This window comes from Varroa destructor, unplaced genomic scaffold (assembly GCF_002443255.2).
Source record: "Varroa destructor unplaced genomic scaffold, Vdes_3.0 BEIS01000001.1, whole genome shotgun sequence".
NCBI classification, from domain to species: domain Eukaryota; kingdom Metazoa; phylum Arthropoda; class Arachnida; order Mesostigmata; family Varroidae; genus Varroa; species Varroa destructor.
The window spans coordinates 40,788,959-40,807,663 of NW_019211454.1; the positions used below are offsets into that span (position 1 = coordinate 40,788,959).

General features: G+C 42.8%; 1 protein-coding gene and 2 long non-coding RNA genes across 10 annotated transcripts in view; 1 reads left to right on the forward strand and 2 right to left on the reverse strand.

The window, feature by feature from the left end:
• LOC111242932 (GTPase-activating Rap/Ran-GAP domain-like protein 3) overlaps positions 1-18,705 on the forward strand; it is a 389,128-nt gene that overhangs the window by 300,392 nt on the left and 70,031 nt on the right. For 5 of the 8 annotated variants that reach the window (XR_015318501.1, XM_086976694.1, XM_086976695.1 and 2 more), the window contains exon 1: positions 7,822-10,789. The exons of the other annotated variants lie outside the window; for them this stretch is intronic. Coding sequence is in view for 4 of the 5 variants with exons in the window: in XM_086976694.1 (XP_086832820.1) it covers positions 10,356-10,789 (434 nt within the window). In the remaining variant the exon portion in view is untranslated. Of the gene's footprint in view, positions 1-7,821; positions 10,790-18,705 lie in introns of those variants that run through there. 8 annotated transcript variants of the gene reach the window in all.
• LOC147758638 (uncharacterized) overlaps positions 244-18,705 on the reverse strand; it is a 32,859-nt gene continuing 14,397 nt past the window's right edge. The window contains exon 3 of the long non-coding RNA XR_015318507.1: positions 244-1,026. This is a non-coding gene — a long non-coding RNA (uncharacterized LOC147758638). The remainder of the gene's footprint in view (positions 1,027-18,705) is intronic.
• LOC147758639 (uncharacterized) lies at positions 2,024-7,256 on the reverse strand. Its single transcript, XR_015318505.1, has 2 exons — positions 7,117-7,256; positions 2,024-3,322 (listed from the first exon to the last, which is right to left on the reverse strand). It is a non-coding gene; the product is annotated as an uncharacterized LOC147758639 (long non-coding RNA).

Consider the following 18,705-nt stretch of genomic DNA (forward strand, 5'->3'; position numbering starts at 1 on the left):
GACATGGGTCTCTGATATATATCTGAGAAATATACAAAATAACAAATTAACTCAAAGAAGAGCTTTGAAAGAAAATGAAGGGAGAAACAAACGTAAACTGAAACGGCAGTTAAATAGATAGTCATAACATTGATGTCCTCAATCTACCTATGCCTCCTAAATCGATATGCGTTGGCCATGAAGCAAAAACCTAAATGAAGATAAGTTGGCAATTTACTTAGTATTGTTGCTCGTGCCAAAGTGTAGGCTTCAAGCAATCGTACGCTATGATCATGCAAAAACACATGAAGACTAAAAATGAAGAGAAATAAAAATGGCTATACTTTTAGTAGAGAATGAAAAGCAACTCTCAGATTATGATTCAATTTCATTATTGCGTACGCATACGGTATTGAACACACAGTCGACAAGGGGGAAGGTTTTGAACAGTTGTAAGTATTGCTGATATGGCCTTGCTGTATATATATATATTTGAAACTGGCTTGCAAAGCACATTTGGTTTCCCAAAACTACTCAGATAAAGCGTGATCGTTTTTCAACAGCGACGCTACTCTACTGTTCTCTTCACCAAAATACGCATTAGGTGTTTTTTTTTTCGTCTGAAGAACTGCCATGGTCGAAGACGACATAAAATACCTTCTTTTAACTAAAATAACTTCCATCCTTGAGAAATGCATGCATCAATTATTCAAATAAGGTCCAATCCAAAAATAATAATGATAATAATAATCATCCAAAAAAATCTATGATAACTGTTAGCATAAACAACGGTTAGCTAGATGTGTCATTGTTTGCTTATTACGAAAGAGATCATGCTACGCGTGCGAATAGTTTAAAATGGACTGGTCCAGTCTTATTTTCTATCTTGAAAGATATTGCTCACAGTCTTCGAGGCGACGGAGAAATATTTACTCTTAGCATAATTACCGTCTGGCTTTCGTCCAGGACCTTTTTTCTTAAAGTACATGCCGTAACAGCTACGGCTAAAGCATAGTAAAGAGATCTTGTCCACGCATCCTTCGGAACCTACAACACAAAACTTATCATTAATGTTTTAGAAATACGTTTCACCTTAGACAAATTTAATATTGTGTCCTCTTACTTTAGGCCCTCGTCAATATCCATTCATTATTACAATTACTGAGCCTTTAGTCGGCAAAGTCGGCTTTGCTACGGTTGACACTTGTTAGACCAAGCCTTGTATTTGTGCCTTATATATAACCCTAAAACATCAGACGACTTGCACTCTCACGGGTAACCGATCCCATAACCATAGATACCTCGAATTATGGTCACCATATTGCATGTTGAACACATCGTCATGCCGGTTTGCCGATGCTATTTCCGACGTCGGTTCTAAATGTGATTACGATTGAAACAAATCACTCTCAGAAATTATTGCAACACGTTCTCTGACATTGCTGTGGTATGAGTGGCGCTACTTGCGACGAAATATCAATGGCATCCCTCAAACCGTTCTCACTTCACGTAGTTGTTTTCCTGTTGAGCGCTGTTTGTGTTTCTGCTCAAACCCTCGGAAAATCGTAGGGGAAATCCTGGGAAAAGCTTTCGCAACTAAAGGTCAGCGAAAAGAGCTCAAGCGGCAGGCGGCGTGTCATTTAAGCTGAATTATGTTCAGACGCTTTTTCTGAACGCTTGAAACTCCCCTGCATTTTGTTGTCAAGGGTATTGGCAAATCTAATCCCTGGCTAGGTGTCAGTCAAGAATGCAGCTATATGTTGAATTGACACTTCGTGTAACGTACGTACACTCATTTCAGCGTACGTTCCATCGCATAGCTTAGTTTCAAATTTTGTTTACGTTTGAAGTCGTGCACAGAAATGATTTCCCATGATTTAGCACGTTTTCATCTTTGTTTGAGTCGTTGGTCTGCAGTGACACGTGAGCAGTTACGGTATGATAAGGAAACATTGTCTCTGCCTCCGTGCCAACGTTTCCCAATTGCATTCGTCCACAAACGTTAATTACCAAAGCTAGCCGTGTTATTTATGGAACGGTCGTGTCCTTTTCAGTATGAATAAGTTGTGCTTTATTTGCTATCCGTAAGGATAAGTAGCGAATCATAACCAACGTTACTTCAGGTAGTACGGAAGTTTCAGTTATTTTTTCTGGACCTCTTGTTATGATCTTTATTGAGCTTATATGATGACACAAGCATATAATTAATAAAAAATTAAAATTAAGTTGAGCTGAATATAAATATATTAATTATGACTCATCATCCTGCATAAAAACCGGTCCGTTTTATAAATATTCGACTACGCCAATTCCAAAAAATGTTTTTTTTGGATTCTGAGACCCACTGAAAAGAGCAAACATTGCGAGTATTGGTCCACTTTTAGAAATTAGCAAATCTCGTTTCCCCGGATGTTGATTAGAAAGTTAGAAATAAATGTTGACACTATGAAAAGTGGCAATTCCTTGTTTCAATCGTTAACAACAATTTCCAATTGTTGTATCAATTGTTCATTTAAAAAAGGCGTTATCGTCTCTAAAAAAATCGATATCATTCTAATAGATAGTTAAGAATTGAAGAAACATTTTTACAGATGAAAACCATTATCGGTGAAAATCATCCTCAGTGAGTGCGATGTCGTGAGGTATAGCTCTAATTTGCTGTTTATTGATAAAAATTCAAAAAACGAGAGAATTTTAATGTCGGTAATGTAATTATGTGAACAAAACCAAAGTAGTAAGACTCTGAATTGTACTTCGGTCAATCGTGAATTGGCTCTGTTTTTTTCCTCTCAGGAGATATGGCGTCAATGTTTGAGTGAACAATAACTTCAGTCGATTATGATAGGTAGGAGTCAAAGTCTACAAAATCAAGAGTTTACAGACCGTGATACTAATAGATAACAAGACGAATTTCGGTCTACTTCAAATCAAGTCTTCCAAGTGAAGCGATAAGGTCGCACTCATAGGAAATTTGATGAACTTGGTCAACAAGTGCAAAGCTGAGCTCCCAGTTGAAGTAAACGCTGAAACCTTCAGTGATATAATTGACTTCATAATTGCTCAAGGCGAGAAGGGGACGCGCGGGAAGAAAGTATTAGTCCAAGACCGGAATTCTTTAAACCAAGACAAAGTTACAGTTCTAGTTAAGAGCTTCCTTGTCACCAAACGGGAATAATTTTCGCTGTGCACGGGCGAGAGCACGCCGATGCCTATATTAAGTCCGGCTCCAGGTTTCAGCTTTTACATTTGTACCTAGTCACACTTCGGCACAAAAGCCAATTCGGGTCTTGAGATCAGATCAGGATCTACATTATCGTGACTTGTTTTTCTGCCTAGAAACGGCCTGAAATAATCAAAGTAAAAAATGTTATGACATCGATACCGATTGTGCCTTCATTCGTGCAACGATAACACTGAAGGAACTGAAGGTTCTATCAACTCAAATTCTTTCACACCCCCGGAGATTATTTCAATGTTATATTTTAAACAGTACCCTTTTCCGTGCAACTCAGTGAAGTTACCTACGATGTGGACGCTCTTTCCAGATCAAGACGCATTTATTTCTCATTAGGCGTTAAAGTTTTTGTTAAGCCTAATGCGATTCTTGTAACGTCCGTTATTATCCAATGATGTACATATTAAGCTATTACTTCCAGTATATTAAGGCTGTTATATATATACAATACATTGTATCGTCGTACGTAACGAACATATTGCAAAATGTACCTGCCCTCGATCCAAGTCATTCTGCATTCACTTAACAATATTCATATAACACACATGTAGGCATCGTAGTTACTATCGTGTGCAAAAATTGAAGAACAGCTGTCTCTCGGCGTCTTTAAAAGGTCGATAGGATTAGGCAGCACAATGTATTTAAACGGGGAAGTCACAGATAGATAAAGCGAGTCGAAAAATGAACAAAGCAATTAAGAGAGCAGAGGGGAGCTGTATCCGATTTGATTCAACCTATGGTCAATGTGTTTCAACCACCGATACTCTGTTTTTTGTCCTGTCTACTACCCCAAGTAGCCGTTGTAGGACATACCGGTACTATTGTCGGTGCACTGTTAGTGTTAGCTAACATGTGCTATACAATTAGACAAAGTGATGCGCAGACACAAACAAACCATCTTTGTCGGATTGAACGACGTCTTACATAAGTCAGGCTACATCAAGTAGCACTTATTAGAAGCTTTAAAAACAATATGGCCGTTGCTCGATTCACCGCAGTATATAAAGCAAATACAGAAATGAAGTTGAAAACGTTGCTGTTGTTCGGTAATTATTGAGGGCGTCACATATATATATATTGTGTAAAACACATAAATGTTCCTCCGTGACGACTAGAATAACATAGCGCCTCGTATATGATTATATGGTGTTTTCTCAGCCTAGAGAAGGGCCACAGAAATGTCCCAAAACAGCCTATAATTTATGCCTCGAATATCTGTAGTGACGACAATTCTTTTTCGTGGCCTGGGTCCCGTCATGTTGATAGGCCGATATGCCTACATGACAATAGGCCATGTTGATGGGCAGGATGATGAAAAAACAAGAAGTCAAATAAGAAAAAACTACGCAAAAATCTCGCTTCTTCTTTGCCTTGTGAACCAAACAATGTTTTTCCCAACAACTCCCTCTGTCACTCTTCGTTCGTAGACCTTACGTACTTTTTACGTGTTTTTAGCTTCCGCCAGATTGACTGCCTATAGGTTGATCACGGTTCACTTTCTCAGCGTTGTGGTATGATTATAGTCTACCTTAATTGCGTAGGAATAGGTCCGAAAAGGGTTTTATTGTGTAAGACGTTCAACAGCTGCAAGCAGAATTGGTTTATAGGCCCGAAGTTCCGGAACAAAGGGGCCCCTTTTTAGCAAGACAACATGTGTCGTTGTACGTGTTGCTCTTCTCAGCTTCAAAGTCCCGTCTCCCGTCGTCTTCGGTCCCCGTTTTACTCAGTTAATCTAACTCTAACATTTCGTGTTGCCCGCTCGTTCACCACTGAGCACCATGCTGCTACACATGACAGTTGACGCTGTTGAAAATCTAACAGGAGAATCCAAATCAGATATCCTCCCTCTCTACCCAGCTTTGTCCTTCTAACTGTCTGTTACGACTTTGGATCTCTTCGCTAGCGCCGTGCTTGCGACTTTCCTTCGCCACCTTTGTAAGTCTCTAGGCTCACGAGGAGCCTGCACATTTTCAGTAGTTTGGTCGGCACATTCCCATCCAGTCACCTCTTTCTTTTTTTAGTAAACAGCTGGCAGCAGGCTGTATGCACCGCATTTTTCCTGTCTTCTTTTGTCTTCTGCCTCTCCTGGCGCTACCACCATCCACCCAGCCGAGTGTCCATCCGCCTCCTTTTTGATATGGCTGTTTATAGTATCCGTCGTGCCGGTTCTCCCTGGCCGACAGCGGAAGCGCAGTGCCGTGGTTTGCTGGCACAATTGGGGCGCAGGATGATTCCCTCCTGAGCGGCCGGTCAGCAAGAAGCCTTAGTCCTGCAGGCAGGTTTGTAGCGGTGCTAGTGGTGATCGTGGTGGCTGCTGCGGCGGCGCTGGCTAGCCCCAAGGACGTGGATCGACGGATCGAGGAGGCCTTTACTCGCTCACTGCGTGGTGGGAAAGCAACTTAGCGAGGCCAGCTCCACACAACACACAACATACGGTATGAGTCCCAGGACCCTCCCTCACGAAAAGCACACTCTCCACAGAAGCGCCTTCTGCCCGCTGCTACCGCTGCCGCGCCAGCAGGCCGGAGAGAAAGCTAAAATGTTGTCGGGAGACACGTACCATTCCCGGAGTAACAGTGACAGCCAACGAAATATATAAATGCTTCTACTGTTTTCCCCTGCCTTTGCAAATCGCCAAGCTACCGAAGGGCAACTGAACTAGGTAACAATTGGTGACGTTCAGCAATGATCGAACGCGTTCGACACTCACGACAATAATAACATGTGCGGCTGAACCGTAGTAAGCATTCAAACCTCACCCGATCACCAAAGCCAAATTCAGCGAAACGAACAAGTGGTCAGGAAATCAAGTGAGGTGCTTCAAAAGAAAGAACATAGCAGAAGGGAACATCTTAACAACAACGGCAATAGCAGTGTCGAGTGGCGCGAAACGGAGGATAGCGGGTAGATGGACCACTAATAGCAAAAAAAAAGTGTTGCAGTACAGCGAACGACGACAGCTACAACAACGGTCAGAACGAACGACGACAGCAGTGACAACAGCAACAGCAATAACAACAACACGCCCTCATCGTCATCATCGACAAGAAATTCCCCTCAAAGAGGTAAACGATATCGACGACGATAACAGCGCCCAAAAATTGCCGGCCAACTTTATGATCTGATCGACGCGTCAGTAATGTGGATGCTCAGATTGCTATTCGTCTCATCATCAGTACGCGACGAAATCGTCAATTGATAGATAGTTTTCTTCCGCAATCACCATCGGCACAGTGACTACGCGATCTCATACTTAGGCTATTTCGTTCAGAGCGCGAGGTTTTGTTCATCGCGTTGACTCGGCGGGCTACGGACCCATTTCAAGGAAGAGTGGTGATTAGGCGAAAACGTCCAACATTTCCACCCGAAACGTTCGAGGCAGAGTAAAAGTGAGAAAACAAACGAGAGGGAATTATATGGAGAAGACAACTAAAAAGACTTACAAACACAATTTCAAAAGTACAAAGATGTAGATACACACAATGTTATAACGCAAGTCATCGAGAAAAAATCACACAACTGCTATCACATCCGTGTAGCGTAATGTATTGTACATGTGTCACGACTACAGCGGTCGACTTTTGGTTGACCGTCCGGCCCAGGGCAATATTTCTGTCAGTATAAATCAGTTAAACTCTTGTTTCGGTCGATAAAGTGCGTAATAATGTCAAAGAAGCAAGATCGTATCTCAGATCGTTCACGCAGCGGCGTGTCGGAATTATCGCTGTAATCGTGGTTCTGGGTACCATCTTCTAATTCGAAATAAACAGAGAGAAAGAGAGAGAGAGAGAGAGAGATGATAAAATAACACTTGGGCAATTCGTGTGTTTAGTAAATGTAAAGCGATACAGGTTAGAATTTATCATGTATCCTGAAACGACAAACGTGTTCGTGATACGTACTTGAACTTGTAACGTGATTGTTGGTGTGCTGTGTACCGCAGCTTTTGCTTTCGATGGTTACACTGATAGCCCTAGTTGTTAGCTATCTACAGTGATCTGTCACTGATCCTGTGTGAGAGATTGTTATGAGATCGTTGTCCAACGAACTCGATCAATGCTGGTGGTTCACAGTGCGTCACGTTCAAACACGACAATGGACAACCAGTGCCGATCTGCTAAAGTAGACGATTCGAACAACGTCAGCAGAATAACAGTCGTAGTAGTGCGGTGGTATTTGAAATTGGCCATAACGCTAGTTTCACTACTGAGTTGGTGCAATACAACCAGCTTCTAAAACGATATTGTTTATAATTGCCGCGACAATAACAACAAAATATTACATGGATCGATTGATGAGACAAAAAAGACTGAAGCAAAATTCAAGGAAAAGTGCGCGGCGCCACAGTCAGAGCCAAAAGGTGACACGAGGCAGTTCCGGGTAGTAATAACAACGACAGCAACGACAACAAGAACGATGATAGCACAAACGGCAACGGCCGCTAAAGGATCCACAGAGACAGCTGCCATAGCATAGCATGCCATAAAAATCCAAGTGCGTGTCTTAGTATAAACGTGTGAACAAATGTTCTAAATTCAATTAGTTACACAAACATACACGTGCATATGCACGCCCAAACCACAAAGTAAACAGTCGTTCAGGAGAAATAGGGATACACAGACAGACACACACGCAAAGGTCAAGTAGCCACAACAGAGGCAAAATATACAGATATGATTCCCGGAGTCAAATAAAATGCAGAAGATGACGACCAAGGATTAATGACTAGCCAGGTTTTGAGCGAAGAGGAATTGATTTTAGAGGTTTCCCTAGCAAAGGTTCAACGAGGCGGACCGTGTATTTATCTAATTGATACCGAAGGGAGAGTAAGTGTGAAAAAAGGGTTAAAGCGAAAATAATAGATAAACTGATACCACTAAGGCGATGAACAGCCGCCGTAACAACAAACAGAAAGAGGAGGAAACCAACCACTTCGCAAAAAGGGCTTCGCGCGCAGTTGTTACCTTATTCATATATGTCAATCAGGGCTTGGATATTAAAAGTTCATGTATATAGCCATCTGGCCTGTGTGTGTTTTCTTCTACGATTTCGCATTATTTATTCCGCGACCGGACCGCCTGCCGGCCTTCGGCGTTCGGACGTTGTTATGTCCTATCGAAGCCTGTTGTGGCCCCACGAAGCAGAAACGAGCTTTTGCGAAAGAACAACAGAAGGCTCAACAACGAAGCAATTGCCATCGAAATCTACCGCAGCGATCGTGCTACATTAGAGTCGAGGGGTAACTTCGACGAACAGCGTAACAAACCGGAAGATAAAGCATCGAATCAGGCTGGTCTCGTTCCTTGTCTACGGGAAGTACCGACGAATAAGATAGAATTAAATAATTAATAAGTCACCCTACGCTAAACAGGACTCAGCAGTTAATTCTTAACCCAGGGGTCGACATCTATGCGAATGCTGTTGCATAAATACACCGAAGATATATTAGAACTTCGTTCTATCGAAACTATAAGTGCAAAATATTTTGCATTAAATGTAATAGATTTATGCAAACAGTAACCCGACGAAAAGCCACTGCACTGTATATTCTCTCACCCATTAGAAGCGATAATAGTAATAATATCACTGTAAATCATATGCATAAGATGTATGGACAGCGTAATCCATGATTTGTCTTCGTGAACGTGTCTGTGTGTGTGCAACTGGCTGCTGCAGATACTCTGCCATAGTTGATATTTCTACCGGTTATAGGTGTCGTCAGCGTGTTTACAAAACTCAATCTAATTGAGAACGGCTTACCTCTTTCAGTCATAAAAGCAAGACAGTATGCACGATTTCGACAAGACGACTAACAACACAAGGTCGCTAGGTGGCCTCAGAATAAAGTTACAGGAAAAGCCAGGAAATGAGCCGCGCCTCTAGGGACATCGATAAATCAATGATTAGGCTATCTAATAGTAAGCACACATCGAACTGTTGTTTGTTTAGTGCAGTTCGAGTTGACAACGATCGAAACAGGGAACGAGACGACGAGACATACTGTCCATTCGATGCGACCAACGGCAAACGTCGAGTGTCATCCCATCATATTAACTGGCGGAAGTCTCGGTGAAGTAGCAGACGCGTGAACTCGACGGTGTCGTCAACTTTAGGACCAGCAGTTACGCTGCGGTTGACCAACGGCGAAGTGGTACCACGGCAGCACAGCTTTTTATTCCTATCATGTATGTCCATCTGCCTGTCCGCCTAGATGTTCGTTGACTGTCTGGGAGTACACAATCATTCCGCCTATGGTCAATGGTGTGGTAGAGGCCGATCAGTCATTGTTTGGGTCGCTGATACGTGATTTATCATTGTGGTCAGCCGGTACTAACAACACAATCGTTTTGCACTGGATCACGTGTTTATCGTCACTTGCATCATCGAACGGGTCATTGTACAGCGAAGATAGCAAGACCGTTATCAGCTACGACAGCAACTATTGCTTCAGCCGTTACAAGAAGGGCACGGCCAGATCTATCTACTGAACTGAGGTGTATTAGTATAGTGTTTTCAATTGTGTGATTTGCCTCCCTGCGTATCCCAAAGGCAACCTACGACTATACTGTTATAGATTTGATACTCCAATACATTTATGGTTCCTGTTTGGCTTTTCGAAACACGTTATCATTTCATTGGGAGTTACAACCGTACATGCGTCATTATTGTCCTTCTTGGTGTTACTATGATTATCCTTGATCAAGATTAAATCTACAGGGTCGCCTGAACTCATCACAACCAAAGTAGAAGGGAACAAAGTGGCGAGTGACAAATTGGTGCTAGGGCCTTGCCTGCCCCTAACGCACGGACAAGGACCCAGCCAGCGCTCACAGCCGTTAGCGCTATGCTACGTTGAAAATTGTTTACTGACACGGATTGCGTAGCCAGCCAACAATCGCAGAAACAGCTACAGCGTCAATGTGTAAACATCTGCAACAGCAAACAAACACAGACAACAGCCAACTAGCAATCTGCCACCGGTCGTCGATTGTTGTACGCTAATAGACGACAGACAGCTTTATCGCATCCGCTCGGAGGAGATCTGAAAGTCTTTTTAAAGCTGAAAACGATCGTCCGCCGGCCGACCGTCTTTCCGCTGAGGCTGGGCGTAGCGAAGAAGCTGACGAGCGTATCAACAATCATGCTGGTGAATCGCTGCGAGCAAGGGACAGGGGGCGCGGAGACGGGAACAGGGGGTACAAAGAAGCGCAAGAAGGTGCAACTCAACTTAGGAGGCCTGTCGATGCACTCACCTAACACAGCCACGCAGTCGTACAGTCCGCCAGACGTGCACGACTTTCCGATGGCGCCAACGTCGTCATCCAAAATGAAAGTGATGGTACAACACGAAGTGAAGGGGCCCATTCCGGTACCGCGACGAGACAGGTCTAGGTCCCTATGCGTGGACAAGCTACCCACGTTTTACAAACAGCCCCCCAGCCCAGTATTCGACGTTAAGTTCCGTCACCTAGGAACGGCCAAGGCCAACGCTATACTTGGACGCCGAGGATCGGAATACTCCTCGGCCACCAGCGGTTCGGTGGATAGACTCACCGTACAAGCAGTCTATACATGGTAAGCAATGAAACTAACTATACTGCATACGGTCAATACTACATACCAAATAAAAAAATATATATATATATATATCTTGATGTGGTAGAAAAACAACATTTTTATACTTTTAAGCAGACATAGATGCATATATAAGGGTGTTTACTCTAACAGTTCACGAGACTGAGAGCCGTGGATTCACGCACTGTTAAATTAGAAATGTCTGTTTAGTAAATTTTTATATTACGCAATTTACTAGAAATACAGCTTTGCTATAAAATGCGTCATTGAATGTAAGAGAGGTTTAGAAAATACTATATTTTATTATATCATACTATTCACATAAGTATACAACTTTCTTGGCTGTTTTCGATGGGAGCTACATGTGAAGCAAGGTATTATTCTAGTCGGCTGTCCTATAGAGCGCACGCCCATATTGCGCAGTATTCATGGCGACGTAAAAGAACGGTACGTAAGCAAACTGCTTTATCGTTCGGCTCTTGTAAGTTCGAGCTTTCTTTGTGCCACACCCAAAAAAGACGCCCCTTTGCTAACCTGATGAGGCACTGCTAAACATATTGGTTGTTTTATGGAAATGGGCTCAATTGATAAACGCTCGATCAACTGGCATCCGTAGAAGTTTGGAAGGCGGATTTAGCAAAAGATACTTCTTACTAGGGTTACAGTGGGCCGGCACGCACGACAGAATTAAATGCCTTCGATTCCCCTTGCTTTTTACTGTATAAATATAGGTTCAACAGCAGCAAACTAACGGTTGCATACGGTCAAGACCTGGATCCGCTGCCCAGGACTAAACCAAAGCACACCAAGGTAAACCGAACAGTGAACCAGGCATTCCTGGCCTTCGCGTGGGTGTTTTGACTGTCGGTCGCTACCTCACTGAACGCCACAGGCTGGTCAAGATTCCTCTACGAACCCCCTCCCGACACACTTTTTTACCATCATTCCCGGCCTGCGACCAATAGCCTGCACTGATTTCGCGTAGTAGACTGGGGTCACCCGTGCAGCTTCTCTGGGTGCCCGGAGCCCTTGTACGAGGGCTAATCTCTTCTTCCGTGCTTCTAAAAGTGGCTAACCGACAAGCCAGTCAAGCAACGCTTGGGCTGACTTCGCTGGCAGATTGACAGCATACCAAGTAAGCCTGTTGGCAATAACTTCCTGCTGTTGCTAATGTTATCTTAGCTGATAAATCTACATGAAGCAATCGTGATCTTCAGAACGCGTGCGCGTTTTCAGGGAATCGCGGCTGCAGCAGTAGTAGTGGCGGTGGGTAAAATAACGTTCACACAATACAAACTCGTACCCTGTAAGCGTTAATTCCGTTGCCTGCAGTGACAGCCCCGAGACCGTGTCTCGTGTTCCTTACGATGACCTTCACTCGGTCGTCGTCGCTTCAAGAGATTGGTTCATGCTGAAAAATCTAGTGGTTTCCCGGAAGCCAGCTTCGTACTTTCGAAACTTTTGGACAAGCACCACATCTCAGCTCGACCTGCGGGACTACGGAAGCGGTACACAAACTTCTTCCGCCCTTGTAGCTTTTGCGGCGCGGCTCCTTGCTGGATGCGCTCGGCGCGCATACCGCTACTAAATCGAGCAGATCTGCGCCACACGAGGACGATGACCTCATTCGATTCAATAGGTCAAGTTGCCTGAAGACCTAAAGAAAAATAGAGAGAACAGAAATAGCGCAGAGGAAAACCAGTAAATTAGGACTGAAGCTAGCGTTCGAGACTGGAAAAGAAAGGGGCAAACGAGAGATGCAGGCAATTCGAAGTGATGCTAATGTACAGGGCTAGGGCGACTTATGCGATGTTAATTCATTCCAGCAGCAAACCAATTGGATCCTAGGACAGTCAACAGGCCACCTACACGCATCCACAACCACCGCATCAAGCCGGATACGGAAACCCCTGGAACACAGGGTGAAGGACGGAAGTGGCACTCGAAGTTCTTTCTCTTCTCAGAACTAGTGATTTAGTGGCATGGCCGAGATCACAAACAAGAAGAGGAGGCGATGGTTAACACACCAAGTAAACAAGGTCTTTTGGAGTTGAGCCTGGTTGTCACCCGAATTCGATTGACTCGATCCGTATGGCGAATACTTAAGGCTAATTCGCTTCTTGAGCAGATACACCATATCAATTCATAGAAAAGCTGTTCATGTTGCAGGGCGCCTGTAGTATTAAGCAGCAATAAGTCGGCAACGAACCTGCAAAGCTAGTAAGCAGCAATTTTCATTTCAAAACAAACTCTAACCGTGACATATATAATATCATTGACCTGATCGATATAGTTTCTGTCTCTATTGAGACAAACCTCTCCGGCGGGGTGTCTGCAGATGTACATGTACTCAATGTGCTCGACGCTTCGTTCAAACGGAACAGGTTCAAACGGAAAACCTAAACCGACTGATTATGGTTACATCCACATATGGGCATGTTGTGGGGCCGTTCATTCAATACGAAACATACCGTATGGTTAAATCGCTATTGGTAAAAACGTTTATAGCGGCGGCTCTGATAGGTAGGCAAATAGCAAGGAATGAGAGATTTAATAGTACGGGCGGAGTCATCGTCCATTTAGATGTCATAAGCTGTAAAATGGAGGCAAGGTTGTTCTTCATCGGTAATGGGTGAAAAATAGCTGGAAAAATATTAGCAGCAGCCGAAGGATCGTCATCACAATAAAGGCAACTGAACAAGAACTTCTGTCAAGTCGAGGGTAAAAATAGAATAAATTTTACTTTCCAATCGGCTAACTCAGTGGTTTCTACTGGGTGGGAAATGAGGACGGCAGACAAACGGAAACAATCAGAAGGAAAAAAGTGATCGATATAAGAAGTTGTCAGTTGAGTTCCGCAGTTTCGTTGCCCCGCTTATTCCTCCCGTCACTACCCTGTGTGTTCGCCGGAAAGCCTAATGCCCTGCTCTCTCTCTATTTATACTGCGCTTTATAATCTAGCACAAGAAGGGCTAGTAACATGATTGATAGACATATTATTATGTACATATGGTTGATTATAGTTATAAAAATGTAAACGAAACGTAAATCATGCAGACGGTCTGGTCTACTTCGCGCATCCAGTGAAATGCGAAGCTCCCAATAACAAGAAATAAATGGACATTTATTTTAATCATATGAATTATACGTTATAATGTCTAACTTGTATGTAATCCGGAATAATAATTATACTTAATAGTTAATTGATACACCAAATAACCATGTAAAACAATAACAAAGCCAGTAGTAATTTTGTACTATTTAAAAAACCCCAAAGCAGTTAGCGATTTTTTTTTAGCATTTAGCATTTCAAAGCAAATTTCCTGTTTGTTAGAAAAATCTCAAGCATAGTATTTTATGTACTTGTCTGCTCTGGGTGGCGAAATTCTAGGAGCATAACGTTACTTCTGTAGTCCATATGAGACATTTGGTACGAAATGTCCTATATCAGCGAAACGATCACTGCCAGTATACAAAAAAAATATCATGGGTAGGAAATCAAATATCGGCGGCGTCCAAAACAGCCCGTACTCAGTTTTGTGCGGGAAGTTGTAATGTTATATTATTATTCTGTTAGAATGATTCGGACAATTGTGGTTAGGTGCTACAGGCAACCGGTTGTACGAGGCATGCTGCTAAGGAAAAATAAATTCGAAAAGTTTCATTAAATCTGACTTATTTTACTGTTAATGCGATTTTTAAAATCATTTGGCCCGTTTTCGTGGATGTCTTCTGTTCGATTTTTTACTGGTCTGACCTTCCTAAACAGTCCTCCTTTCTGTATAGAGCACATATGCGAATATACTATATATGGTGGTAGGGCTGCGTAGAGGTTCACGCACAGCACGGCAGGCCATTTCGAAATACTGGGCAGAAAACAGTACATGGGCAATAACAGGGCTAGGGAAAGCAGTAGCTTCAGCAAGCACTGTACAGAGAAGGAGGATTAGATTCTCGCCAGGTTCCTAGCCGGCGACGACTCGAAGGTCCGCAGTAAGTGTGGCGCCCCAATTTACCACTACCTATGACCTTCCCTAAGTCTCCCGACAATCAATAGCCTTACGCTGCGTTGAGTTTTCTACTATTCCGAGTTTCCTGACTTCCTAGCTTACCGTTTATCGAGTAGAAACCTGTTCGAAATCAGTAGCGAAGCTCCTATATCGCCTAGGTCCAATGTATCAACGTCTGCGTCACCCATCTTTCTACGGTGCCAAATCGAGTGGCATATTCATTCGATTTACCTCTGCGTATTCTCACTTCTCTGTTTCTATCACGAGCGCTATTGTCGACCCCTCAATCTCCTCGTGAAAGGCGCTTCGCATTCTTACGTACGTCTTCAGTTCCGTAGCCCGTAACAATCCATGGTTTTTCCCAATCATGCCGTTGCAGCGACGACATCGTTTCCGTCACTTCGAAACCCATCGTACCTCCCAGCTTATCATGACTTCTGCAGAAGGGCAGAAAGAGGGAGAGAGGGTAATAGCAAGTAAGGGGGGAGAAAAAGATATTCTCCTATAGTTGCTGCTCACTAAACTGGAATTGATTGGCTGATCTTTGTTGCCTAACCCTGCAGGCTGATGACGCATAAGCACACCACTTACCCTTTGCTGTTATGTGATGAATGTATGTACATGTGTATGTAATCAAAGCGTGAGTATGGCGAACATGACTTGAAACTATTTTGTCTTCGGTGAAAAGCTAATCCAACTAGTCTAGGCGGTATGAAAAACACCATATTGTTGTTTGTCTATTACTGAACGTCATACTACAAGCTGCATCGAGATATGTATCAAGGAGTAAGAGGTAAAGCTCTATCCAGAACAAATGTATAAATGCACACATTCGATAATTCTACTAAGAAATCGCGACAATGTTAGGCTTTTTGCAGTACCGAACGCTGACGAAAGCTACAAACGAGGCGGCCGTATGCTGCCATCCATTCCTTCATCTCTTTCAGCATCTCGTCGTTTATGGATACGAGTTCATTCGTTTGGCGTTTACGAGCTAGGCTGCCGCCTTCAACCAGCGGCGCTTCGGCTGTCAGCTTCGTCGTGCCTCGTTTTTCGCTTCCAGAAAGCGACGCCGTCTCATTCGGGTTACGTTACACCTAGTTGTTAGCTTAAAAGTGTTTCGGGGCAGGAACGTTGTAAGTCATTTCGGACACGGTCAAGAGATGTCTTGGCTGAGAGGAGGTGGAGGAAGAACAAGACGTCTGGTGAGCTCTATTAGCGCAATACCCCCACCTAATGATGTTGCCCAGTGACTTTTCAGTGCCTGTAGCATATGTAGTACCACAAATATGGTCCCTCTGGTTCTTTCAGTGGAATGTTATTATTATTAAGGTGAAATAGCATTGATGGACATAGCTGTCCGTTGAAGGCTAAGAGTGTCGCTACAACAACACAAGGAATACTATAGCATTTGCCGTAATATTATGCTATATTGCTCAGCGCTCTGCGTCTTAGATGGGTACTATTGCAATATATATATATATATATATATTGAGTAAGCGCATGTAATCGTACGCAAATAATTGTGGGAACCGTGACAGCGTCTAAAACTAGTGAACGATACGCCGTAGACGGGGAAATTCAGTGAGCGGAACTGCAGAGAGTGGGCCAGTTACTGAACTTACTGCATTAGTCCGGTTCTATCCTGCGTACTTACTTTTCACGTTATAATCTAGGAATATTCGAAGACGATATTTGTATAAGCTGAAGAGTCTATAATTGTCTCCATTCCACCGTGCATAGGCACAGACCGGTGGAAGGCGGGTTGTTTCTTCTCGTAAGAGCTCAGGCGATCAGCCCGGACGATTAAGGTTAGCACCTTGTTATTTTTTTACATCAAAGCTAAGGTGTATATGTGCGTATGCAATACGCGTATGCGATTTCGCAAGCGCGCAATGCATGTATACGTGCTTATATATGTATGAATGTATAATGTGACTAAAGATGAGCTCGTACGCCTTCCAATGAATGTAATTTAGGACAGCGGAAAAGCGCGAGTAGGTTAAGCACCCAGTATCAATTAGAAAAACTTGTGTATTATGCAGATCATGACGAAAAAAACTGCCGATGTACTACTGCACGCTTGTGCGTGTGGTACACTGTCACAAAATTTTATTTAAAAATAATTTGCGCATAAAAGTACTATTATTGATATTTATTACGGCAAAGGCCTATGAACCGGACCGCGAGGCGATCTATGAACAAGTTCAAGATTCAAACTTGGTCTCATCCCTCCATAGAATAGAACTTGAAATTGTATAATGATTTTTGTGATTTGGCTAATAGAGATTCTACTTGGTCATATTTAACGGTAATGTGACATGACGATCGCGATGAAGTTCCTATATATTAAAAGAGCTTGCCTCACGCTTGATTTCCGACAAGCCACTTAACTGTAAATCGTGTTTATAGGAAACGGCTGGTAGATCTCAATCATTTTATTCCAGAGCATAGTTTCGTATTATTATTATAATTAGACACGGGGGCCCTGCTACGCATTATTATGGCGGAAAACGTGCGGGTCCAATGATTGTGTTTCTGATCTACTTGAGCCTGTCAACAACTGCACTTTTCCCCAAAACTGCGCTTCCACAACCTAAAGCACTAATTCGGGGTAATCGTAATACGGTTCCCCTGTCAAGTTCACAAAAACGTTGACATACGATAGCATTTGCTGCAAACCTTACCACCAACGAATTAGCTATAGTATGACAAGTATGGAAAGAACCCCCCAAAAATACCGCCAGTTATAAAAGGACAGGCGGAAAGCTAATTACGTTTCGTACAGTCTTGTATGCTGTTATACACACGGCTGGAAGCGTTGACTCACCCTATTCGCTATATATATATATATTATTTACGGCGATATTATTTACGATGGCAAGGCATCGTTAACGCTGCCGGCAGCGGTTTTCCAAATCCGAAAACTTCGACGGGTTTGTATGTTCTGATGCTTCTTTGATGACTTTATCGAAAATCTGTCCATCATTGTACAAAGACGCAGTCGGCATTTGTGTTCTCTTTTGTTATCTGCCAAAATGGAACCAAGCTAGAGGAAAGGTTGTTCTTCACGTTCCTGTTGCGACTAGTGGTTCCCAAGGTCGATCTTACGTGATTATGGGGACGCAAATATTATACGAAGTGTGCGTGTTTGGCACCATATGAACACCAGGAAATTACCTTATTAGATAATCGCTTGCAAATTTGTAACCCAATAAAAAAAAAAAAATTAAGAAGTTATAAAACTATACCTCTAAATGGTGGGAAGAGGCGTTTAGCGGTTGATGTGAATGAATAGTTGGATCGACAAGGCGATTTCATACCACCCGCTTCATGGTCAGGGTATAATTGAAATGAATAAGATCTATTTCAATATGCGTGTACATAGTCAAGATGAAACCAGTCAATATACTAAAAAAGATAGCACAAGAAGACTTTCTCATATATTATTCAGACACTGTATATAGCAATATGCCAACTGGACCATACTTAAGCTCGACACTTGGAGTTGCGCTATGGTATAAAAATATGGCATCCTAATAGTTGCTCACAGATATGAAAAGAAAAATGTATCAGTTGCTTTGGTAAACAACGTCGTTCAGATGCTGTGATGTCGTTCTGAGGATTACGAGAAAGGATCGGCTAGATGTCATATGTCATTCTTCAGATGGCAGTAGTGTCTTCGCTATATGTCTTCATCCAGATGTAGATCTGTGTATGTATGCGTAGGCCAGCAGAAAATGATTCTAGTACCAAGTTAGGAAAGATTTAGTCAGCAACTGATATATGAAACACCTAGATAAGTCAAACGCCGGAAGTTCGAAGCGATTTACGAAGCGAGGTACGACTCAATTGTCAAGGCTTCAGTAACAACAGCTATAGTTAGATGAGTGTCATAAAGTTTCA